Source organism: Cetorhinus maximus, chromosome 6 (assembly GCF_964194155.1).
Source record: "Cetorhinus maximus chromosome 6, sCetMax3.hap1.1, whole genome shotgun sequence".
In the NCBI taxonomy this organism is placed as follows: domain Eukaryota; kingdom Metazoa; phylum Chordata; class Chondrichthyes; order Lamniformes; family Cetorhinidae; genus Cetorhinus; species Cetorhinus maximus.
In genome coordinates, this window is record NC_135884.1 from 115831605 (window position 1) to 115857820 (window position 26216).

Consider the following 26216-nt stretch of genomic DNA (forward strand, 5'->3'; position numbering starts at 1 on the left):
AGGCCTATTAAGGCCATTTAAATATCAATTACAATAATTAAAGGAGCTGCCTGTCCAACCATAAAGTTGGCGGGTAGGCGAGGAGTCCAGGCGGCCTTCGCATTTATCATGTAACCTCTTCCACGGGCGGGATGAGGTTTCATGAAATGTTTATAAATTGAATAAAGTTTTCATTAAAGCTCATTGACGTGTCCTAGCTCATGTGACAGTGTCACATGAGGGAACATGGCTTAAATTTTTTTTTTCTTTATTTAAATCTCAGGGAGATTTCTGTCCTCTTTTGCGCGCATGTGACTCAGCCTACTCCCCCTGCCCGCACAGGGAGTGCTCGGTGCTTCTGGTTGCGCGTCACGCTGGGTGGGCCTTAATTGGCCCACCCACGTAAAATGGCAGCACGCAGCTGATTGGAGGTGGCGATCGGCAGGACACCCGCCTGCGCCTGCTCTTGTTCAGCACCCCCTGACGGGGAGAAAATTCTTCCCCTGGAGTATTGTGTGCAGTTTGGTCTCCTTATCTAATGAGGGATATACTTGCCATAGAGGGAATGCAGTGAACGTTCACCAGACTGATTCCCGGGATGGCAGGATTGTCATATGAGGAGAGATTGGGCTGAGTAGACCTGTATCCACTGGAGTTTAGAAGGATGAGAGGGGATCTCATTGAAATGCATAAAATTCTTACAAGGATGGACAGACTGGATGCAGGGGTGATGTTTCCTCTGGCTGGGGGGTCTAGAACAAGGGGTCACAGTCTCAGGGTACAGAGTAGGTTTTATGTCTTGGGTAAACGAGTTCATTGGCCAACCGAACTCTAACTGCACGCCTTCCTATGTTCTCATCAATTGCTGCTTGCAATCAATAATGGGGAGAGACTGATATAAGATTAAACGATGATGGTTTATTGAGACATGGGGCAGTGCACCAGATCATATGTTCTCACTCAGAAACCTCCAGAACTAGACTTACAGTTCCTAGTTGCCCATGCTGTAAAGTGATTCGTCAGTGCTGTCACAAGATCAGTACGCTTGCATTCTCTTAAAGGGACAGGGTACCTCACTTTACCACAGTAGGCCATTTAGGACTGAGATGAGGAGGAACTTCTTCACTTAGGGGGTGGGGTGAACCTGTGGAATTCTCTACCACAGAAGGCTGTGGAGGCCAAGTCACTGAATATATTTAAGAAGGAAATAGATAAATTTCTGGACTCTAAAGGCGTCAAGGGGTATGGGGAGAGAGCGGGAGTATGGCATTGAGATAGAGGATCATCCATGATAATATTGAATGGCAGAGCAGGCTTGAAGGGCTGAATGACCTACTCATTTTTTTTAATCATTCACGGGACGTGGCTTCACTGGCTGGGACAGCATTTATTGCCCATCTCTAGTTGCCCTTGAGAAGGTGGTGGTGAGCTGCCTTCTTGAACCACTGCAATCCTGCTCCTATTGTTTCTATGGGCAACATTTTTCCCCCGTTGGGGGGGGAATGTGCGGGAGTGGGCGTGGGTGGGCAGGTTCCCGATTGGCACCACAGGTCAGGGGCGTGCCACCATTTTACGTGGGCGGGCCAATTAAGGCTTGCCCAGCGTGACGTGCGCCAGGAAGTGGACTCCCTGTGCGGGCGGTGGGGGAGGGATTCCCTGAGCCGGGAATGCGCTCTTTCGCACATGCGCGTGAAAGAGCGCACAGATCTCCTTGAGGCAAAGTGCTGCCTTAGGGAGATCGACTCAGATTTGAAACTTTAAATAAAGATGAGGAAAAAATTTTGCTGCCATGTCCTCTCATGTGACACTGTCACATGAGTTGGGACATGTCCATAACTTTTATTTTAACACACGCTGAAATTTTAAAATTCCCCATGAAACGTCATCCCGCCCGTGGATGAGGTCTCATGCTTTTTCAGAAGCCCGCCAGGTTTGCCGGCCTGCCTGCCAACCTTAAGGTTGGACAGGCAGGTGCACTAATGACTTCAATTACTTTTTTAATGGCCTTACTAGGCCGTTGACAGGCCGACGGGCGCGCATCCGACTTGGCTGAAAATGAAAATGTCGGGAGCTCCACCCGACCTCACCCCACCTCATTTTACGCATCGGCGAGTGGGCCCCGCCCCCTGCTTGCCGACCAGAAAATGAAACCCTATATTTCTATGACCGCTTGCAGTCCCAGTCCTGTCCACTGCAGCTTCTGGTGCTTTTGGGACGTGGGAGCTGTTGGCCAATCAGATTGAGACAGGGCTTTCTCCCGAGTGAGGGGCGGCAGTCCTGTCTCCAGCCAATGAATGCTTGTTAGAATGTTAATTGGCTGTGGGGCAGGCAGTGTCAGTGGGGATGTGTTCTCTGCCGACTCCTCAGATGGCAGAAAGGAAAACCCCGGCATCTAAAAATCATAGCCAGGATTCATTTAGGTCGTGAAACTTTCAACTCTTTTTCAAACAATAGTTATAATGTGGATTTTTTTGGTGCACTGTGCATTACTGCAGAATTGCACATAGAGGTGATAACACCCCATATACAGACAGAATAGGTTCACTGGGAAGAGTCACATGATGAAGAAAGAGAGGGAGAGCTGGTCCCCTCAGTTACCTTGTTTCTAGAACAGCCAGCATGATAAAATGGTGAAAATCTCCAGTAAATTTGTTGCTCAAAGTTTCTATCCCTAGCTTTTGTTTTGAAAATTTGATTGGAAGATGAGGCCAGACTGGATGATAGCTAATGAATGAAAAATAGAAAGCCAGGATAAGCAGATTTCATTGTTCCAAACAACACAGATGATTTAGTGAACAAGACCTGCCAAAACAATCTTAGGATTGTTATGCTACTTACTAACAGGATGGGAATACGATAATAAATTCCCTGCCTTGGCTACTATCTGGTAAATTCCCAGTGGAGTAAGTGCCTATTCACTAATATCTTAGCAAGGCCTAACTTGTCCATCATGACCAGAAAGAAAGGATCCTTCAATGTCACACATTTAAGACCAGAAATTAGCCCAAGCAAATTATTTGTATTTAAAGTTCCCCAATGTGCTTTCTGTTGGTGAAAGCAAGCTTAGATCAGTCTGCAGGAAAGAAATATCAGAGTTGTAGATATGAGTTGACACACTTAAGCCTGGCAATATTTAAGCAGAATTTTTGAAATGCCAAATAAAGTGCCTGATAAGATGAAATACTTGATGCGTCACATTAGCACCAATCAAGTAAACATCCATCATGGACTTGAAGAGAGTTGCTTTGTTATAGTTTGCTGTCTGGCCTGTACAGGTTTATGAATACAAAAGGAATAATGGAACTGCTGTATAAAGATTCACAATTGCACAGGCCTGTTCGTCTCAATACTGGAGGATGTAATGTCTCTGACTATATAAAGAGATTTGCGGTAAGATTTTCAAAGTTTACACTCAATTAAAAATGAATATAACCAAATAAGTAAGCCTGTTAAATAGAATCAAGTCTCTTATGTTGAATGAAAACCATTTAGAAGTGTAGAATGATACAATCAAAGTCTGATAATTAAGCCTGTACTATTTTATTTGGCTTTATTGATAGAAGAGCCTCTGCTTAGCAACGCAGGTCAGGATTATTCTATCGCAGTTATATTGCATTAATAAAATGCGTTCACATATTGATTTAAAATAGAAATGACAAAGAACAAAACAAAACATGCTATTGGCTTCAATCGATGAAACACAATTAAGGCAAACTAGACAAAGAGGTTTAAGGTTTATTTTGCTAAAACCCAGTCGCTGCTAAATTAGCCCAGAGATTTGTAGGAAGTACAGCATTGATTTAAACATTAAGATGAGGGTTATTCTATCTGAATAAGGACCCATTTGCTAAATTTGGATGGAAGCTCCTGATCCTCTGGGTTTTAGCCTCAATCAGGAAATTGGTGCTCTACCAGCCTGAAACATGGCACAGGAGAACGATTTAAAAGGATGTTCACCTCCATGAGCCTCTGTATGGACCTGATATCCTAGCAGAGAGTGCTTAAATGATTTCTGATGAACATCTACCATTTGCAAAGAGCTATACCACTCTCATGGGGCTGCATCTCAGCAGTCTCACTCTGCATGAGAGTACAAAAGTGAAGAGATGCTCTAAAAGACCCTGTCAATATTGTCCTTCATGCTTTGCAAGTCAGAGGACAACCTAGAGCCCAGAGGCTCTGTCAAAGCTGTTAGAGTTGCTATCAGAGGTGCTATTGTTGTAAGTCCTAATGCAGTGCTGATGAAGTCGAATATTCACTCTATGGTTAACTGTAAGGTCCAAATGTCAGGTTTGAAGGCTCCAGGCAAGTTCGAGTTGGTTATCCATTCTTTCTGCCATTGTGTGGAAGCTCAGTAGGAGGCGGTCTAGTTCACTTAAAAGTTATTGCTTTATAGCCAACAGATCTTTTCTATAGAAACATAGAAAATGGAGCAGGAGTAGGACATTCGGCCCTTTGAGCCTGCTCCACCATGATCATGGCTGATCCTCTATCTTAACGCCATACTCCCGCACCCTCCGCATTCCCCTTGATGTCTTTAGAGTCGAGAAATTTATCTCTTTCCTTCTTAAATTTATTCAGTGATTTGGCCTCCTCAGCCTTCTGTGATAGAGAATTCCATAGGTTCACCACCCTCTAAGTGAAGAAGTTCCTCCTTATCTCAGTCCTAAATGGCCTACCCTGTATCCTGAGACTGTAACCACTTGCTCTGGATGCCCCCAGCCAGAGGAAACATCATCCCTGCATCCAGTCTGTCCACCCCTGACAGATTTTTATACGGTTCAATGAGATTCCCGCTTATTCTTCTAAACTCCGGTGAATACAGGCCTAGTCAACCCAAGATAAAAGCAAAAAACTGTAGATGCTGGAAATCCAAAACAAAAATAAAAAAACCTGGAAAAACTCAGCAGGTCTGACAGCAGAGTCCGTATGACTCTAGTCAACCCAATCTCTCCTCATTATGACAATCCTGCCATCCCAGGAATCTGTCTAGTGAACCTTCGCTGCACTCTATGGCAAATATTTCCTTTCCTAGGTAAGGAGGCCAAAACTGCACACAATACTCCAGGTGTGGTCTCACCTAGGCCCTGTACAGCTGCAATAAGACATCCTTGCTCCTGTACTCAAGTCCTCTCACAATGAAGGCCAATATATCATATGCCTTCCTAATTGCTTGCTACACCTGCATGGTTGCTTTCAGTGATTGGTGCACAAGGACAACCAGGTTCCTTTGTACATCAACTATTCCCAATCTATCACCATTTAAATAATGCTCTGCCATTCTGTATTTCCTACCAAAGTGGATAACTTCACACTTATACACGTTATACTGCATCTGCCATGTATTTGCCCACTCACTCAACCTGTCTAAATCACTTTGAAGCCTCTTAACACCCTCATCACCACTCACATTCCCACCAAGGTTTGTGTCGTCAGCAAATTTGAAAATATTACATTTGGTTCCCTCATCCAAATCATTGATATATATTGTGAATAGCTGGAGCCCAAGCTATCCCACTAGTCAGCATCTGCCACTCCGAAAAAGACCCATTTATTCCTACTTTCTGTTTTCTGTCTGCTAACCAATCCTCAATCCATGCCAATATATTACCCCCAATCCCATGTGCTTTAATTTTACACACTAACCTCTTATGTGGGACTTTATTAAAAGCTTTCTGAAAATCCAAATACACCACATCCACTGGTTATCCCTTATCTATTCTGCTAGTTACGTCCTCAAAAAACTCCAGTAGTTTGTCAAATACTATTTCCCTTTCGTGAATCTATGTTGACTTTGGCTAATCCTAATGATATTAACTAAGTCTTCTGTTAAAAATGGCTTTATAATAGACTCTGGCATTTTCTCTACTACAGATGTTAGGCTAACTGGTCTGTAATTCCCTGTTTTCACCCACCCTCCTTTTTTAAATTGTGCGGTTACATTTGCCACCCTCCAATCTGCTGGGACTGTTCCAGAATCTACAGAATTTTGGAAGATGACAACCAATGCATTATTTCCATGGCCCACTCCTGGGATGTAGATTATCAGGTCCTGAGGATTTATCGGCTTTCAGTCCTATTAATTTCTCCAGCACTATTGTTTAAGTAATATTAATTTCCTTCAATTCCTCCTTCTCACTAGACTCTTGCTTCCCTAGTATTTCTGGGAAGTTGTTTGTGTCTTTCTCAGTGAAGACAGGACCAAAGTAGTTGTTTAATTGCTCTGCCATTTCCTTGTTCTCGATTATAAATTCTCTCGTTTCGGACTGGGGGACTTACATTTGTCTCCACTAATCTTTTTATTTTTACACACTTATAGAAGATTTTCCTTCTGCTTTTATGTTCCTTGCAAGTTTACTCTCATACTCAATTTTTCCCCTCTTAATCAACCTCTTGGCCCTTCTTTGTTAATATTTAAACTGCTCCCAATCCTCAGGCTTGCTACTTTTTCAAGCAACTTTATATGACTCATCTTTGGATCTAATACTATCCTTAATGTTGTTTGTTAACCATGCTTGGGCTGCTCTTCCTGTTGTGTTTTTGCACCAGAAACAAAGGAAACATTATATAATGTCTTTAACTTAGAAAAGCATCTCAAAGTATTTTACGAAGTTGTAATAAAAAGATGGATTTTCATCTGGAAAGGACATGCTCGAGATGTGATCTCATAGATGTATGGTAAGATAGTATCAATCTGAAATACTATTTTAAACTAAACTGTGGGACTAGCCCAGGGTGATACACATTCACATGGTAGAAGTTATCTTTAGGACAGATGTTATAAAGTTCTGCCTCATGCAAAGAGTAATCAAAATGTGGAATGGACTTTCAAGCAGTTGCTACATGCAGTGTGAATGTGTGGTGAGACAACTAATTTCTGTTACTTGGTAGGAGATGTTGACTTGCAATTTGGTTGTATGCCACTGCAGTTTGTTTTGGAGGTAGTGCCGTGCTGATAGACATTGAACAAGTTTCAGCAAATCTTCTGCCAAAGATGTTTGGTGGTGAGATAAAAAGAAAAGTTGCAGAATTTGTGCAAAATTTCAGATCTGAGATCATGTGACAGAATGCTACTGGGTATGGTAACTGTAAATAAATAATGGTTGAGCATGGTCTTTGTTACACAGCCAACCACGTGATGCTGAAGTTGGCAGAGTTGCTGCTGCTATTGAAAAAGAAAGTACTGCCTCCAGGGACTCAATATCTGTCATTATTTCTTTGCACAAGATACTTATGTTAAAACTAAAAAAAAAGCTATGAATGCCGGAAATTTTAAATAAAAATAAATCTTGCACAGCAGTTCTCTGAAAGGGAAAAGGATGGGTTCATGGTAGTCAGTTTTAACACAGAGCACTGTCAGCATATAATGAACATCCATCTATAATATATTCAAAATCTGAAGCTTGCATGCACTTCCTGCACAAAATCTTGTTGTTGCCATTTTTTCCCATGATTTTCACAATTGTAATGAAAAACATTCTCTAAAATAGCCAGTGCAAACTTATCATGCAGTAATTACATCCTCCCACCAATGGTGTTTTAATGCCTCATTGTTGCATATTTTAGCTAATCACTGTACAGAGAAACTGCTTGTGGGGGTATTTCCGTGGGGCTTCTTCTGCTCTGTCACTGTTACATCAATGGACACTCTAGCTACGTGTATAAAAACGGGGGCCAGAATTTTATGGCCCCGTCCCGGCAGGGGCGGGGCTTGGGCTTGAAGATGTGGCAAGCCGTTCAAAAGTCCATTGACTTCGGCGGGACTGCAAAATCTCGCTGGCGGGAGGGGCTGTAAAATTCCGCCCGGGGTTTCTGCTGAAGTTGTGACAGTGGAATGGGTGAAGTCCTCAGGAAATTAAATTCCCCTGGTTCCAGCCAATTCTATTTCTCAAATTGCATTCCATTCTCTCAAGAAATTGTATAAAATAATTAATAAAATAAATTTTATACATAAAATAATCTATGACATTTACAATAGGAACTAAGTTATCTTAGGTTCTCCTGCTTGAGTTATCTTCCGCTAACCCTCTTTCACCTCTCCCTACCCCATGTGCAATGCCATGGGATATTGACTCTCAAAAACCTTGCAAAGTGTATTCACTTCCTGTCCACAAATCTTACTTCCTGTTTTTATGATTTTTTGGTCATGTTACTGACTCAACATTTACCACTGTAAATTGCTATGTCAACTTTTTTCATTAAATTTTGCAGGATCAGCTATCACAATGTAATCATAGGCTCTGACTCTAATCATGGCTCCTTGGAGGAAGTTTCTGAAGTCTCCCAACTCCCTCAACTTCTTGTATATAAAAAAGTCTAAAGAAAAAATCACCTTCTATAGGCAACATTCTTACAATAATAAGACAAATACGAGAAAAAAAATAGTGAATGCATGATTACTTCAGCCTTGGCCCTGTGGTTGCACTCTTGTCTCTGAGTCATGAGGTTGTGCATTCAAACCCCACCTGAAGACTCAAGCACATAATCTAGTCTGACACATCAACGGAACAATGGAGCACTGCAATGTTGCAGGTGCTATTTTACAGATGAAGCGATGGCTGGGTCTACCTTTTTAGGTGCAAGTAAGAGGTCCAATGGCACTTTGGAAATAGAGTAGGGAAGTTCCCTTGATAGCCTAGCCAAAGATTAGTTCTCAACCAACATCAGCAAAAGTATATTAACTGATCAATTATCTTATTACCATTTATGAGATCTTTCTTGTGCAAAATTGGCTATAGCATTTTTCCCACAAGCAACAGTGGCCGAGATTTTCTGGCCCTGGTGTGGGTGGGGCCCGCCGTGGGCGAGGCGGCGCCCCAGCCAGAAGTCCATTGATTTGTGGTGGGACCGGACGATCCTGATGGCGCGCAGGGTGCGGAAGATCCTGCCCAGTGACTATGCTTTAAAATTGATGTTATTGTATTGATTCAGGCAATAAGATACACTTACCTCATAAGCTTTAGTCACTTAAGATATTCAATGTAACACAGATACCAGGGTGATACAAGCTAAATCCATCACTAGTATCCAAAACCTGTGGTAACCTTTGGATGGATCAGCAAACTTCTGGCAAAATCCAGCTTTAATGTTCTCCTGCTCATAATGTCAACCTCCTAAAGGTTCACTGTAGAACAAAATATGTGGCATATACTATGCTTTCTGTATGGGGTCATGGTGATTTTAATATGTGTGACATGAAGTTTCCTTATTATGCTGTTTACTTTTTAGTAAGTGCTGACAGGAGTAATAAAAAGCTTAAAGGGATTAAACTCTGAAATTACCATTTTAGAAAATAAATCTTTAAAAACAAAGATCAGCAGATGGAAACGGTGTACAATAATTCACAAGAAATTTGTAGCAGAGGCAGAAAAACAAAGGTAATTTGAGGGCACGCCCTGAAATCTGTACCATTTCAGATATATGCATGACATGAGCCTTCCGCTGCAAAGGTGTCATATTGAAAGATAACGCTTGATGAATGGGTTTCTTCTGTCCTGCTGGAAACTTACCACAGAATAAAATGAGAGAGGATGGATGGGGTTTAATGACATATCCTACCAATGCATGTTGTAGGCAGGCAACAAATAGCCCTGTGGTGAGCGATGAAATAAATTGGACTGCAGTACATGTAGGTCATAGGTCTCACTTCCCTAAAAGTAGAGCTGTTATGAGAATAAGCACAACTCAAGAAATTAAAAATCTAAACAGAAAATGCTGGAAAAATTCAGCAGGTCTGACATCATCTGCGGAGAGAGAAACGAAGTTAACGTTTCGAGTCCGCATGACTACTTGAAACATGGAGCAGAATTTTCTGAGCCCGCTGGCGGTGGGTGTGATAGGTGGCGTGCACGGAAAATATGGCGCGACCTGCTTCATGATAGTGTGAAGGCAAGCCGCGATCGTCTGCTTATCCAGCCGACGATGGGCTGCGTTTCCCGCCTTCAGTCGGCGGGGAGCTAATTGTAATACATCAGCATATAATTAAAAGGCCATCCTGCCAGGCTTTTGGAACCCCGCCGTATCATCCGTCCACGTTGGCGGGAGAGCACGCCGACGTGTTTCACACCAGCACACAGGTGACGTGCACTTGGCGGCCTTCACTTTGGGGGAACTGAGGTAAGTGAGCAGCAGCGTTCTCCACAGCTCGCCCATTGTTTACAGGCCTTAGGGGTGCAGGGGGCGGGGGCAACTGATGCCTGGCCCCGGAGGCAACTGTTGAGTGGGGGGGTGTCCAGGGGCAAGTGCTGGCCAGCCTCAGAGGCGACTGCTGAATGGGGGGGAGGGGGGGTGGTGGGAGGGGGGGGGGTCAAGTGCTGCCCTGGTGCTGCATCCCATGCACAGGCAATCGAGGTGGGGGTCAGGGTAAGCGAGGGGAGTGGCCATACATTAGGGATACCTGTATAAACTGACCATGTCTCTGCAACTGAGACAGATCAGGCGCAGCCACAGTGATATGACTGGAGTCGGGCTCCTGGCCTGTCCGCCCAACACAGAGGCACCAAAGAGCGACCAAGCACTCCATGCCTTACCCACCCCCACCCCCGCACAGCGCCCCCCCCACCCCCCAGGCACTCTCCGAGTCCACCACCACTTTATTGGATTGTGGAGCAGTTGGACCGCACATGTTGTACAATCTCCTTGCCAATGCTCGCCATGTAGCAGTCACTGCTGGAGGTGCTCACAGCCCCTTGTAATCTCAGCATCCTGATTTGGACCAGTGTCCCTCATGTCGCAAGTTGACAGGGCAGCCATGCAGTGCACTCATCTCTGACCATCTGAGGGGTGACCAGCACTCTCCGCGAAGCATTAAGGGGTGGTCACACAGGGTCAGGAAAGGTGCTAAGCACAGCCATGATAATCACGTTTCTCTCTCTCTTTCATGCTGCAGGAGGTCCACGTCAGGATCATGGATCTTGGTGACCTAGCTGTTTGCCTGATGGCCTACAGAGACCGTAGAAGATGAAGGAGAGAGTGACTGAGGCTCCTGGCCGCGCAAAGACAGCAACTTCCTGAAGAAGGGGCAGCAGGGGCTCCCGCACACGCTGCTTATAAGCAACAGCGAGTCGTGGCTTGTTGGCTCCTAGTGACACCCGGGGTCGATAGACGTCGCCTGCCATTCCCGCAGATGACTGAGAACAAGTGTCGCCGATGACTGCGCATGTCTAGGGACCTGGTGGCTCACATCTGCCACTTACTGCAGGATATGGTGCCAAGGGAACATAGAGGGCATCCACTGCCAGTAGCTGTGAAAGTGACCACGGCGCTCAATTTCTATGCCAGTGGCTCCTTTCAGGGCTCCACAGATGACCTCTGTGGGATTTCATAATCCACCCCCCCACAAACGCATCCATGAGGTCACGGATGCCATCTTCTCCATGGCACACAACTTTGTGCATTTCACCCGGGACCGGGACAACCAGGATGCAACGGCCATTGGATTCGCCCTGATCTCGGAATTCCCACAGATGCAGGGTGCGATTAACTGCACTCATGTGGTGCTCAGGTCTCCATCGCTACACTCAGTGGACTTCATCAACTCCGAAGGCTTCCAATCACTGAACGTGCAGCTGGTATGTGACCACCAGAAACGCATCCTGCAGGTATGCGCACGGTTTCCAGGGAGTGTGCACGATGCCTACATCCTGAGTCACTCGCAGGTCCCTGCAGTCTTCCAGGATCCATAGAGGCTGCAGGGTTGCCTCCTTGGGGACAAGGGCTACCCGCAGAGGCCATAGCTGATGACACCCATGCGGTGGCCTCAGAATGCAGCATGCGCTATAATGATGCTCATGCAGCAGCTCGTAACCTGGAGGAGCAGACCATAGGGATGCTGAAGATGAGGTTCTGGTGCCTGGACCGGTCTGGTGGAGCCCTGCAATACGGTCCGCAGAGGGTGTCACACATCGTCGTCATCTGCTGCACCCTTTACAACCTGGCACTGCAATGAGGAGACGAGCTGGCTGAGGAGGAGATGGAGGAGCTGCACGTTTCCTCCGATGAGGAGGATGCTGATGGGGATGAGGGTGAAGGGGTCCTCAGTGGTGGTGACAACGGGGATGAGGCTCTCGCACTGGCTAGATGAGGCAGGCGCATTCGGGAGGCCCTCATAGCTGCCAGATTTGTGGAGGATGATGACGACATGCAGTGATGTCTCCCCGTAGATCCTCACATCGCAGTTGTGAACATTTGAATTTTGTCTGGCTTATCACAGCGCCAATACCCTCTGTGAGAATGCTTCTGTCATGGAGATGCAGTGGAGGCCCTAATAGCCGCTTGATCACAGGAGGATGATGACAACATGCAGTGAGGACACTCCATAGATCTTCACATAGCCTCTGAGAATATCTGAATCCTGTCTAGCTGAGGGCAGCTCACATGCGCTCCATGATCAAGGCCATCTCAGAGATGCAGCCATGAAACTTTAGATGCGTCTGATGCTGTGTCCGCCTTCAGCACCTCAGCCCTTCAGGAGCTGATGCACAGCATCACCAGTCACTGACGCTGGCGATATGGGGGCCAGCCCCACCTTAAAGGTGCTGAGAGCACACAGAGAGTATGAGAGAACTCTGTGGTGCCTGCCCACTACATTCTGGCAGCAATGACCAGCACCGCTGAGGTGCAGGCATCAGTAATGTTTCCAGGGAGTGTGAGGTTGGACCGTCACTGTGGTCTGAAGGCTGCACAGAGCACAGGGAAAAGGCCCTGGACTGAGGCACCTGCTTTTGATCTTGTGCAGAAAGGTTTCACATCTGAATGACAAGAACACTGGTAATCAGAACAAAGAGCCATAGGCAGGGTGAAATTCTTAGGAGTTTATTGACAATAGTGAACATTATGTACAAGTGATCAACACTCGTGGCCAGGCTGTGCAACTACTTTTACCTAACTTTCCTAACCCTTCTGCTACATCTTGGTGCTCCCCAGACATCCACAGCAGAGGTGGAGGCAGCCTGCTGACTGTGACGCCCTGTCTGTGATGACTTTGGCGGGCGTCCTCTGGAGGGCCGAGACTTGGAGGGCCCCAGTCTGCTTTCGGTGTCCTGCCTGTGGCAGTGCACCCTCCTCGGCCTGTGAAGCTGGAGCTGCGGAGGTCACAGGGAGAGGAGAGTCAGATGGGCCGGTCACTCCCAGAGTCAACTGGGTGGATGGCCCCGGAGTGTGCACCTGCTGATCCTGCTCCCTTTGGGTGCCTGAGGGACCCTGGCTGACTCCGTGAGCGGAAGGGGTAGCTGGAGTGAGGTCGAGCTACCCAGCACCCCTCTTGCGTACACACTGTTGGAGGCCAACTATGGGGTCAGCGATGGAGTTAAGCCCACGCGGCAGTGCAGGAGTGACATCCTGGACCAAGGTCTCCATGGTGGCCGCCATCCTGCCAGTGTTGACCTCGGTGTGCTGCAAAGCCGCCGCTATCACCTCAACCTGAAGATGGATAGACTCCTCCATCCCCGTTCCCTAGCTTGCCGATGCAGCTCCAGCAACTGTGACATGACTGAGTACAGACGCTCATCATCTGACTCGGACTCAGCAACATTCTGGCCTCCAGCAGTCCTCCGAGTGCCGGGGACCTGGGAAGTCCCTGCCTCCGCCTGCTGTGGATCAAAAAGTGTGATGTGCTCACCAGATTGTGATCCCAAGGCAACTCTGAAGTTAAGTCCCACCGAGGTGTATGTCTCTGTGCTGGTGGAGGGTGTGGGTGAGCACTGTGACGGGACTTCAGGGAGGGTGCCTTCAGATTCCTCTTCAGAGGTTTTTTCGGAGCTTGCTTGGAGGCCGTGGGTCATGGACTCTGTCGGCTGTTTGGCGGATGTGCCTGCAAAAGCAAGGGGAGATAATTAGTTCATGGCAGCGACCTGTGAAAGAGGACATATCATTCACAGCATGGTTGTCTGATGGATGTTGCACTGCTGGATCCTCACTTGGTAGAGCAGCGCCGACCTTACTGTCAGCACAGGACCGGTCCCGGTCATCGCCGGCCAGCTGGATGGCTCTGTTTTCGAATTCTGTCAGAACGTTAATTTCCAGCATCCCTCCACCTGTCTGCGACCTTTCCCTCCTGTTGTGAGCCAGTTTGTCCTGCATGGATAGAGATGGGGAGAGTGTACCAGAACGCCTGCCAGGCCAGATGATAAGTATACCTGGCCAGTGTGGGTGGTGAGTGGTCCCATAGATGGGACGAGGACAATGATGGAGTGTGTGAAAGAGTGAATGGTGATGACCCCTGCATTGGCAATGAGTGAGGGCTCTGTGGGTGTGTGAAGGGTTTGTGAGTGTGTGAATTGGAAGTGATTAAAAGAGTGACTTACCCTGGCAGAACGGAGGAGATCATTCATCCTTTTGCGGCACTGGGTGGCTGTCCTCTGCAGGGCGTTTGTGCTGACCACCACTGTCACCTCCTTCTAAGTTGGGTTGGTGACATTGCTACCCATCCTGCGGCCAGATCGGGAGTAGAGCACATCCCGGCGGACCTCCACGGCATCCAGCAGTCACTCAAGGGACCCGTCGTTGAAGTTGGGGGCTGCAGTCTTTTTGCCTTGACTGGCCATGTCTAATGGGCCATGGTGGTGAGCTGGTGGTGATGAGCGCTTTGCTGGTGGCTGCCTTTTAAAGATGGCGGCTGGCGTGATGCAACAGCGGGGTGATGGCGGGTGGGTGAATGAGAGCCCGCTCGCCGTGGAAACGGCATGTTTCCGGGGAATAAATAAATAATGAGGCAGGCTTGGGAAGATACGGTGTGAAAACCCACCATTTTCATCAGCGGGTAGGACTCCATTTTACCCGCCTACTACCGCACTTAGTGCAATTCTGGGAATATTCCACCCATTAACTCTGTTTCTCTCTCCACAGATGCTGTCAGACCTGCTGAGTTTTCCCAGAATTTTCTGTTTTTATTTCAGATTTCCAGCATGCGCAGTATTTTGCTTTAATCAACACATTAGAAAATTACCAAAGGGATAATTCTATTGACGCCAATCTATACAAAAAAATCCAAAAAAGCCAATCATTCACAATAATTGATTAGCGACTGTGCACGTATTATTCACTAGAAAGTGTTTTATAAAATCCTTCTTGTACTAGAACTGACCAGCCTTATTATAGAAAGTAATATGTTACAGTCTTTGCCCTAGTACAGGTCTTCAATACTGAGCAATAACAGTTAGTGATGTAAAAGATGGGTTACATGGGCAGTAGTTATTTTGCTGATGGTGTAATCCATTAAATACTCCTGATGTTCATAATGAAATAGGAGTCAAATTGTCTTGGGACAAGTACCCAAGCTCAGAAGAGAAAATATGGAGAGTTTAGTTTTAACCACATCACAGAGAGAGGTGTGCATGTGTGATTTGATTACCTAAATAAACGGCAAATTAAAGAGGGGGCTAGACTGTGTTTCTTTTTCCCATATGATGCAATTAATATCTAAGAGAGAAAACAATATATGGTACTGTTAGAACTTTTGACATTTGCTTCCAGTTCTGCACATTTTTATGTTCCATTAGGTAAGTAGATGCTTGTCAAGTGTTCAATCAGCTGAAATGTTCTGCTACTTTGGTTTTTAACATAAATCTAAGACATTCCATCCAGAATATAAATAGGAGCGAAATTGTTGTAAAAAAAACATCCGTGGTCTTCCATATGCTGGAGTTAAATGGCGCAGGGTAATTAGGAATACTTCTAGGTGCCAGAAAACAACTGCATGTAAGCGACAAAATATCTTAACTCTTTTTTATTCATTCATGGGATGAAGGCCTCGTGCTCTAGGCCAGCATTTATTGCCCATCCCGAATTGCCCTTGAGAAGGTGGTGATGAGCTGCCTTCTTGAACCACTGCAGCGTATATGGTGTAGGTACACCCACAGGGCTGTTAGGGAGGGAGTTCCCAGATTTTGACCCAGCGACAGTGAAGGAACGGTGATATATTTCCAAGTCAGGATGGTGAGTGACTTGGTGCAAAACTTCCAGGTGGTGGTGTTCCATCTAACTGCTGCCCAGCACCTTCTAGATGGTAGTGATCCTGGGTTTGGGAGGTGCTATATAAGGAGCATTGATGAGTTCCTGCAGTGTATCTTGTAAGTGGTTCACACTGCTGCCACTATGTGTCAATGGTGGAGGGAGTGAATGTTAGTGGTTGGGGTGCCAATCAAATGGGCTGCTTTGCCTTCAATGGTGTCAAGCTTCTGGAGTGCTGTTGGAGCTGCACTTACCCAGGCAAGCGGAGAATATTCCATCACACTCCTGACTTGTAACTTGTAGATGGCGGATAGGCTTTGGTGAGTCAAGAGGTAAGTTACTCGCTGCAGGATTCCTAGCCTCTGACCTGCTCTTGTAGTCACAGTATTTATACGGCTAGTCCAGTTCAGTTTCTGATCAATGGTAACCTCCACGATGTTGATAGTGGGGTATTCAGTGACATTAATGCCATTGATTGTCAAAGGTTGATGGTTAGACTCTCTCGTTGGAGATGGTCATTGCATGGCATTTGTTACTTGCCACCTGTCAGTCCAAGCCTGGATATTGTCCAGGTCCTGCTGCATTTGGAAATGGCCTGCTTCCATATCTGGGGAGTCACGAATAGTGCTGAATATTGTGCAATCATCAGCGAACATCCCCACTTCTGACTTTTTGATGGAAGGAAGGTCATTGATAAAGCAGCTGAGGATGGTTAGACCATAAGACCATAAGACGTAAGAGCAGAAGTAGAAGTCGGCCCATCGAGTCCGCTCCACTTTTCAATGAGATCATGGAAATCCTCAACTCCACTTTCCTGCCTTTTCCCTAAAAACCTTGATTCCCTTATAGATCTAAAAATCTGTCCATCTCATCCTTGAATATATTTAGTGACCCAGCCTCTCAAGCCTTCTGTAGTAAAGAATTCCACAGATAAAAGCAAAATACTGCAGATGCTGGAAATCTTTTGGAAATTAATTTTTAATTTTTATATGTACATTTTTTCCCCACCCATTTCTATTACTATTTTTAAAAATTTATTTCCATTCATTGTTTTATCCCCACCTTTTAGCCTATTTTGATCTTTACTCCCCTCCCCCCACCCCACCCCTACTAGGGCCATCTGTCACTTGTTCATCCTGCCTTCTACTCTTAATGTCACCATTAGCACCTCCTTTAGCCAGTATCACCACCATCAACACCCCTTCGACCTTTTGTTTATGACATCTTTTGCAATCTCTCCTTTGCCTCCACCTATCACTGGCTTTCTATCCAGCTTCATCTGTCCCACCCCCTTAAACAGTATATATTTCACCACATTTCTACTTCTCCTTAGTTCTGAAGAAGAGTCATCTGGACTCGAAACATTAACTCTGTCCTTCTCTCCACAAATGCTGTCAGACCTGCTGAGTTTTTCCAGCAATTTTTGTTTTTGTAAAGAATTCCACAGGTTCACTCCCCTCTGAGAGAAGAAATTCCTCCTCATCTCTGTCTTAAATAGGTGACTGAGATTATGCCCTCTGGTCCTAGACTCTCCCACAAGGGGAAACAACCTCTCAGCATCTACCCGTCAAGCCCCCCTAAGAATCTTATACGTTTCCATAAGGTCACCTCTCATGCTTCTAAACTCCAATGAGTACAAGCCCAAGCTACTCAACCTCTTCTCATAAGAAAATCCCTCCATACCCGGGATCAATCTAGTGAACCTTCTCTGGACTGCCTCCAATTCCAGTATATCTTTCCTTAGATAAGGGGACCAAAACTGTTCACAGTATTCCAGATGTGGTCTAACTAGTGCCTTGTATAGTTTTAGCAAGACTCCACAATTTTATTATTCCATTCCCTTTGAAATAATTCCATTTGCCTTTCCAATTACCTGTTGAACTTGTATACTAGCTTTTTGTGATTCATGCACGAGGACCCCCAAATCCGTCTGTGCTGCAGCTTTCTGCAGTCTTTCTCCATTCAAATAATATTCAGCTCCTCTATTTTTCCTGCCAAAGTGCATAACCTCACATTTTCCCACATTATATTCCATCTGCCAAGTTTTTGACCACTTACTTAACCTGTCTACATCCCTCTGTAGATTCTGTCATCCTCACCACTTGCCTTCCAATCTATTTTTGTGTCATCCGCAAACTCCGTGATAGTACATTCACTCCCCTCATCCAAGTCATTCGTATATATTGTAAATAATTGAGGCCCCAGCACTGATCCCTGTGGCATTCCACTAGTTACAGGTTGCGATCCTGAAAATGCCCCCTTATCCCAACTCTCTGTCTTTTATTAGTTAGCCAATCCTCTATCCATGCTAATATGCTATCCCCAACACCATGGGCTCTTATCATATTAAGTAGCCTTATATGCGGTACCTTATCGAATGCCTTTTGGAAAGCCAAATATATTATGTCTACTGATTCTCCTATATATATATCTGCTTGTTACCTTCCCAAAGAATTCTAATAAATTTGTCGAACATAATTTTCCCTTCATGAAGCCATGCTGACTCTGCTTGATAATATTATGCATAAGTGCTCGATTAAAAGACTTTATGCAGCAATTCTTTTCTCAACCAGCACTTGATGGAAATTTAAACAGTAATACTTCCCTCTCTACTGGTGGGGTTTAAAATGACAAGTATTACATTACTAGATTTCAGAGTTCTCACATATAGCGAGATGCTCATCCTGCCTTAAGCGCTCAGAATTACAGGCCCATAATTTTCTAATGTATGGTCAGTGGACAAAGTACATTACTTGTGCATGAGAAATGGAAAATCTACCCTCAAGGTTCAAACTACACAGTTTAAAAAAAAATCTGACTCGGCATCTCTTCTGGTGGTGATGCGAAAGAGATTTCTAAGCACTGACAGGACAAACTTCAGGCAAATTTTTTTTTTGCAAATGTTAATTAAAAACATGAATTTTATTTCTAATAATGAATACAGAATAAAAGTAACAATTTAAAATACACATATTTCCCAAGATGTACACAAAATGGATTAAATTGTTAAAAAGAACTTCTCAAAAAAATTGATTCGAGGGCGTTTCCTAGGACATTACCCTGAGGAGCTCCTGCGGTAATGTCCTGGAGCTGAGATGACTGACATCCAACAACCACAACCATCTTCCTTTGTGCTAGGTATGACTCCAACCAACTGAGAGTTTCCCCCTGATTCCCATTGACTCCAGTTTTGCTAGGGCTCCTTGATACCACACTTGGTCAAATGCTGCCTTGATGTCAAGGGTAGTCACTCTCGCCTCACCTTGGGAGTTCAATTCTTTTGTCCATGTTTGAACCAAGGCTGTAATGAGGTCAGGTGCTGAGTGGCCCTAGCGGAACCCAAACTGAGCATCAGTGAGCAGGTTATTGCTAAGCAAGTACCGCTTGATAGCACTGTTGATGAGCCCTTCCATCACTTTACTGATGATTAAGAGTAAACTGATGAGGTGGTAGTTGGCCGGGTTGGATTTGTCCTGCTTTTTGTGGACTCCGAGATACCTGGGCAATTTTCCACATAGCCGGGTAGATGCCAGTGTTGTAGTTATACTGGAACAGCTTGGCTAGGGGCATGGCAAGTTCTGGAGCACGTCTTCAATAATGTTGCCGGAATATCATCAGGGCCCATAGCCTTTGGAGTATCCTGTGCCTTCAGCCATTTCTTGATATCCTGTGGAGTGATTCGAATTGGCTGAAGACTGGCATCTGTGATGCTGGGGATCTCCGCAGGAGACCTGAGATGGATCATCCACTCAGCACTTCTGGCTGAAGATTGCTGCAAATGCTTCACCTTTATCTTTTGCACTGATGTGCTGGGCTCATCCATCATAGAGGGTGGGGATATTTGTGGAGCCTCATCCCCCAGTGTGTTGTTTAATCGTCCACCACCATCCATGACTGGATGTGGCAGGATTGCAGAGCTTAGATCTGATCGGTTGGTTATGGAATCACTTAGCTCTGTCGATTACTTGCTGCTTATACTGCTTGGCGTGCAAGTTGTAGCTTCACCATGTTGACACATTTTTAGGTATGCCTGGTGCTGCTCCTGGCATGCCGTCCTGCACTCTTCATTGATCCAGGGTTGATCCACTGGCTTGGTGGTAATGATAGAGTTGGGGATGTGCCAGGCCATGAGGTTACAGATTGTGTTTGAGTACAATTCTGCTGTTGCTGATGGCCAACAGCGCCTCATGGATGCCCAGTCTTGAGTTGCTAGATCTGTTCAAAATCTATGTCATTTAGCGCAGTGGAAGTACCACACAACACGATGAAGGGTATCCTCAATGTGAAGATGGGACTTCATCTCCACAAGGACTGTGCAATGATCACTCCTACTAATACTGTCATTGACAGGTGCTTTTGAAGCAAGCATGTTGCTGAGGATGAGGTCAAGTATGTTTTTCCTTCTTGTTGGTTCACTCATCACCTGCTGCAAACCCAGTCTAGCAGCTATGTCATTTAGGACTGGGCCAGCTCGGTCAGTAGTGGTGCTACCAAGCCACTCTTGGTGATGGACATTGAAGCCCCCCACTCAGAGTACATTCTGTGCCCTTGCCACCCTCGGTGCTTCCTCCAAGCGGTGTTCAACATGGTGGAGCACTGATTTATCAGCTGTGGAGGGATGCTATGTGATAATCGGCAGGATGTTTCCTTGCCCATGTTTGACCTGGAGCCATGAGACTTCATGGAGTCTGGAGTCGATGTTGAGGACTCTCAGGGCAACTCCCTCCCGACTGTATACTGCTATGCCACCACTTCTGCCGGGTCTGTCCTGAATTGCGTTTGCTTTTGATTTTCAGATGCTCAGACCTATGATTGATTATGGATTACTAATGATGAGTACATAGCAGCAGCTGAAAAATACAAACAAGATTTTAGTTTATGTTTTACAACCTGAAACAGTACCACCTTATTTTCTGCATATTCAAGGTTGTACAGGCTGTTTTTCTCAGCTAAGTATAGCAATACACTGTCCCTGGTAATTGTCTGAGACTAAATTAGATTTTGTTTTGCAACCATGGTGTCATATTTGACCTCAGGATGAACTTCCAACCACATATCTGTGCCACCACTAAGATCACCTATTTCCGTGTCTGTAGCACCTTTTGACTTCCATCCCTGTCTCAGCTCACCTGAAGTTGAAACCAATTCCCATGCCCTCTAGGCTTCACTATTCCAAAGCACTCCTGGCTGACCTGCCAAGTTCTACCTTCTATAAAGTTGAGGGAATCCAAAACTCTGCTACTGGTCTTCAAATCCCCTCCAAGTCCTGTTTACCTATCACATATATTTGATATGTGCTTGCTGACCAAATTAGCTCCTGGTTATGCAATGCCTCAATTTTAAAATTCTCATCCTCGTTACCAAATCCCTCTGTGATCTCACCCTTCCCTATCTCTGTCATCTGCTCCGATAGCCCTCCAATATATATCTGCTCCCCCTATTCTTTCCTCTTGGGCAGCCCCAATTTTAATTGCTTCATCATTGATGGGCGTGCTGCCTCATCCAGAATTCTTTCCCTAAAACTATCCGCCTCCCTACCTCACTTTTCTCCTTTAAGACACTTCTTAAAAATTACCTATTTTGCCAAGTATTTGGACATCAGTCCTAATATCTCCTCTGTGGTTTGGTGCCATATTTTGTTTTATAACACTCCTGTGACATCCGTTGGGATGTTTTGTTATGTTAAAGTTGCTTTATAAAGCAACTGGCCAAACAGAATAAGAAACTACTTATGCACTATTTCTGCATCCATATTTCACTTTTACATTTCTAAAAGTCTATTTTTTAGGCCAAGCTCTTTTTGAATTTATAAAAAGGGGACAAGTTTCTTTTCATGTCCCTTCTAGAATCTCTGGGCAGATTTTTCACCTTCACCCCCCTCTCCCCGCCCGCACAGGCAGGCGCACGCAGGAATCGGCAGCGTGCCCACCAACAATTAAAAGGCCTGTTAAGGCCATTGAAGTATCAATTAAGTTAAAATTTTCACTGCCTATCCAAACTTGTGGTTGGCGGGCAGGCGAAAAGACCAAGCGGCCTTTGTATTTTTTTGGAAACTTCATCCATGGGCGGGTTGAGGTTTCCAATATCAAATAAAAATAAAATAAAATTTTTAGATTTCACTTATAACATTTCCCTACCATGTGACAGAGTCACACGAGGGGACATGTTTTATTAATTTTTTCTGCTGTTTAATAATTTCAATATATTCTTCATCTCCCTGAGGCATCTCCATGCCTCAGGGAAATTATTTGGCGCCCTTTCATGTGCGTGCGCGAAGTGCCGCTAGGCTTGCTCGCCCTCCTCTTCCCGCCCGCACAGGCAGCGCTAAGTGCTGCCCGCCCATGTAAAATCACAGTGCGCTGTGGATTGCGGGTGGTAATCGGCTTCTGGACCGCCCTGCCCGCCCCCGCCATGAGCCCGCACGTTAAGGGCAAAATTCTGCCCAAAATGTTTTGGCAACATGTCTCTTTTTTTTTTGCAATATTCAAGTTCTGTGCAACGAAATAACTAATGTAAAAGACCAAGAACACTTGTGGCATTTTGTCAGGTAAAACATTCTTTGTACAGTCCAGGAAGTGAACTGTGTCTTTTGACATGCTTTGCTTCTCACCATTTTCTTGAGATACCGTTTTTACACAAATATGTCTGAACATAGGGGACTAAAAATTGGGTTATTCTGGTTTTCGGGTGTTGATCTGATGCTCGCAACTACCAGCTCAGATACTGCCACTGTACATAGTTTGGAGGCTAGTAAGAGTTGGAATTAGGATGTGCTATGCAGAAATGAGTGGGGAGCACACAAACTAGCATTGATTTTCTATTTCCTGTTAATTAGCCAATCCTCTATCCATGCTAATATATCCTCCAACACCATAAGCTCTTATCTTCTGCAGTAACCTTTTCTGTGGCACCTTATCAAATGCCTTTTGGAAATCCAAATACACTACACCTACTGGTTCTCCTTCATCCACCCTGCTTGTTACATCCTCAATGAACTCAAATAAATTTGTCAAGCATGCTTTCCCTTTCACAAAACCAAGTCGACTCTGCCTGATTGTATTGATTTTCTAAATGTCATGCTGCTACCTCCTTAATAATGGAATCTAGCATTTTCACAATGACAGATGTTAGACTATCTGGCCTATGGTTTCCTATTTTCTGTCTCCCTCCTTTCTTGAATAGTGGTGTCACATTTGTGGCTTTCTAATCTGCTGGGATCTTTCCAGAAACTAGCTAATTTTGGAAAATTACAACCAATGCAACCACTATCTCTGCAGCCACTTCTTTTAAGACCCTAGGATGCAGGCTATCAGGTGTAGCGGGCTTGTCAGCCTTAGGTCCCATTAGTTTTCCTAGTACTTTTTCTCTAGTGATCATGATTGTTTTAATTTCCTCTCTCCCTTTTGACCCCTGCCTTTCTACTATTCTTGGAATGCTTTTTGTGTCTTCTACTGTGAAGGCAGATACAAAATACTTGTTTAAAATCTCTACCATTTCCTTGTTTCCATAATTAGTTCCCCAGTCTCACCCTCTAAGGGAACAACATTCACTGTCGCTGCTCTTTCACTTTTTAAATACTTGTAGCAGCTTTTACAGTCTGTTTTTTGTATTTTTTGCTAGTTTTCCCTCATACTCCAATTTCCCCCTCTTTATTATTTTTTAGTCATCCTTTGCTGGTTTCTAAAATGTTTCCAAATTTTCTGGCCTACCACTACTCTTTACAACATTGCATATTTTTTTTTCAATTTGATGCCATCCTTAACTTCCTTAGCCATGGATGATGCATCCTTCCCATAAGAGTCTTGCTTTCTCAATGGAATATATTTTTGTTGAGAGTTATGAAATATCTTCTTAAATGTTTGCTATTGCTTCTCTACTGTCTTACCTTTTAAACTATTTTCCAGTCAACTTAGCCAACTCTCTCTTCATACCCTTTTTATTGCCTTTATTTATGCTTAAGACACGAGTTTTAGACCCAAATTTCTTAACCTCAAACGGAATGTGAAATTCTAGCATGTTATGATTACTCTTACCTAGAGGGTCCTTTACTATGAGGTAATTTATTAATGCTGCCTCATTACACACTATGAAATCTAAAACAGGCTCTGATGAAAGCAAAATACTGGGATGCTGGAAATCTGAAATAAAAACAAAAAATGCTGATAAGACTCAGCAGGTCTGGCAGCATCTGTGGAGAGAGAAATAGATTTAATGTTTTGAGTCCGTATTACTCTTCTTCAGAAATCTGAAGAAGAGTAATATGGACTCGAAACATTAACTCTGTTTTTCTCTCTCCACAGATGCTGCCAGACCTGCTGGGCTGAATTTTCCCCCTGTCAGGGGGGAAAGTTGAAGGGCGGGCGCATACAGGCGCACTTCCTATCGGTGCCCCTGATCGGAACGTGGCGCCATTTTACGTATGCGGGCCAATTAAGGCCCGCCCAGCGTGACGTCCACACAGAAGCGCTATGCGCTCCCTGTGCGGGCGGGCGGGAAATCCCAAAATCGAGAGTGCGCTCTTTCGCCCATGCGCATGAAAGAGTGCACTCATCTCCCTGTGGCTAAGTGCAGCCTCAGGGAAATTGGCTCTAAATGTTAAAAACCTAAAAATAGAAAAATAAAATTTCCCTAACATGCCCCCCTCATGTGACATTGTCACATGAGTTGGGACGTGTCCATAATTTTTACAAAGCCTTCATTTAAATTTTTTAAAACCCACATGAAACCTGATCCCACCCGTGGATGAGGTTTCATGTTTTTTCTAATTCCCGCCAGGGTTCCTGACCATTGACAGGTTGGCGGGCGCACAGTTGATTTCGCTGCACCCCCGCCTTCCTGAAAATTTAAATGGGGCGCAGTGATGTCGGGAGTTCACCCCCGACGTCACCGCGCTTCATTTTACGCATCGGCGAGTGGGCCCCCCCCCCCACCCCGCTCGCCGACGGGAAAATCCTGCCCGCTGAGTTTTTCTAGCATTTTTTCTTTCTGTTATCTAAAACAGGCTGTTCCTAGTTGGTTCCAGAAGTATCTACAGAGACAAAAGTAAACATTGCGGATACTAATCAACCTTGTAAAAATGTTTTAATATTTTACTCAAGTTGAATTTGATGATTCTTTTTGTGAGTAACGTTACTTATATAAATAGCATGAATTATTCTTAATGCACTCACAAAGAATTCCAAATAAATTGATGTGTGCATTTGTGGCCAGAGGATAGAAGGTTGCAAAACGTAATTTAGCAGCCATGCTTAGTTCTGAAAATAAGTTCAATATAAACTGCACACACTGCATTTTGAAATAGTCTCCAAAGATAAAAGTTCAAGTGCACCAGATCTCTTGGCTGGGTTGCTGAAATGTTATTTGATAACCTGTTTATTTCATTGGGAGACAAGTGACTTGATCAATCCCACTTTAGTGCAGCACAGGTTTCATTGGTTAACCCAGCAGCATCTCCGAATGAGATGACTGTTGTACAGATAATTCTGTCTTTCCATTTTCTGACATAGGACCACAGAGCTAGATTTTCCACTCATTAACAGCGCATAGTGGAATTCCTGATCAACATTCTTGTTGGGTGAAGCTCCCTTCTGGAAGGACAAAGTTAGAAAATTTACCCTTTTAACTGAAAAGCGTGAGGTGATACACTTTGGAAGGAGTAATTTGACAAGGAAGTATTCAATGAGCGGCATGACACTAGGAAGTTCTGAGGAACAAAGGGACCTTGGCGTGTGTGTCCATAGATCTCTGAAGGCGGAGGGGCATGTTAGTGGGGTGGTGAAAAAGGCATATGGGACACTTGCCTTTATCAATTGAGGCATAGATTACAAAAGTAGGGCAGTCATGTTGGAGTTGTATAGAACCTTGGTGAGGCCACAGCTGGAGTACTGTGTGCAGTTCTGGTCGCCACATTATAGGAAGGATGTGATTACACTGGAGGGGGTGCAGAGGAGATTCACCAGAGGAGATGTTGCCTGGGATGAAACATTTAAGTTATGAAGAGAGGTTGGATAGACTTGGGTTGTTTTCATTGGAGCAGAGAAGACTGAGGGGCGACCTGATCGAGGTGTACAAGATTATGAGGGCATGAACAGGGTGGATAGGGAGCAGCTGTTCCCCTTAGTTGAAGGGTCAGTCACAAGGGGGCATAAGTTCAAGGTGAGGGGCAGGAGGTTTAGGGGGGATGTGAGGAAAAACCTTTTTACCCAGAGGGTGGTAACGGTGTGGAATGCGCTGCCTGGGAGGGTGGTGGAGGTGGGTTGCCTCACATCCTTTAAAAAGTACCGGGATGA

General features: G+C 44.9%; 1 protein-coding gene across 1 annotated transcript in view; it reads left to right on the plus strand.

Annotated features, from left to right (window-relative positions):
* Window positions 1-3202: 3202 nt before the first annotated feature.
* The window catches only part of mylk3 (myosin light chain kinase 3), an 80263-nt gene continuing 57249 nt past the window's right edge, over window positions 3203-26216 (plus strand). Inside the window, exon 1 of the mRNA XM_078544353.1 lies at window positions 3203-3369. Coding sequence (XP_078400479.1) covers window positions 3259-3369 — 111 coding nt within the window. The 5' untranslated portion in view covers window positions 3203-3258. The remainder of the gene's footprint in view (window positions 3370-26216) is intronic.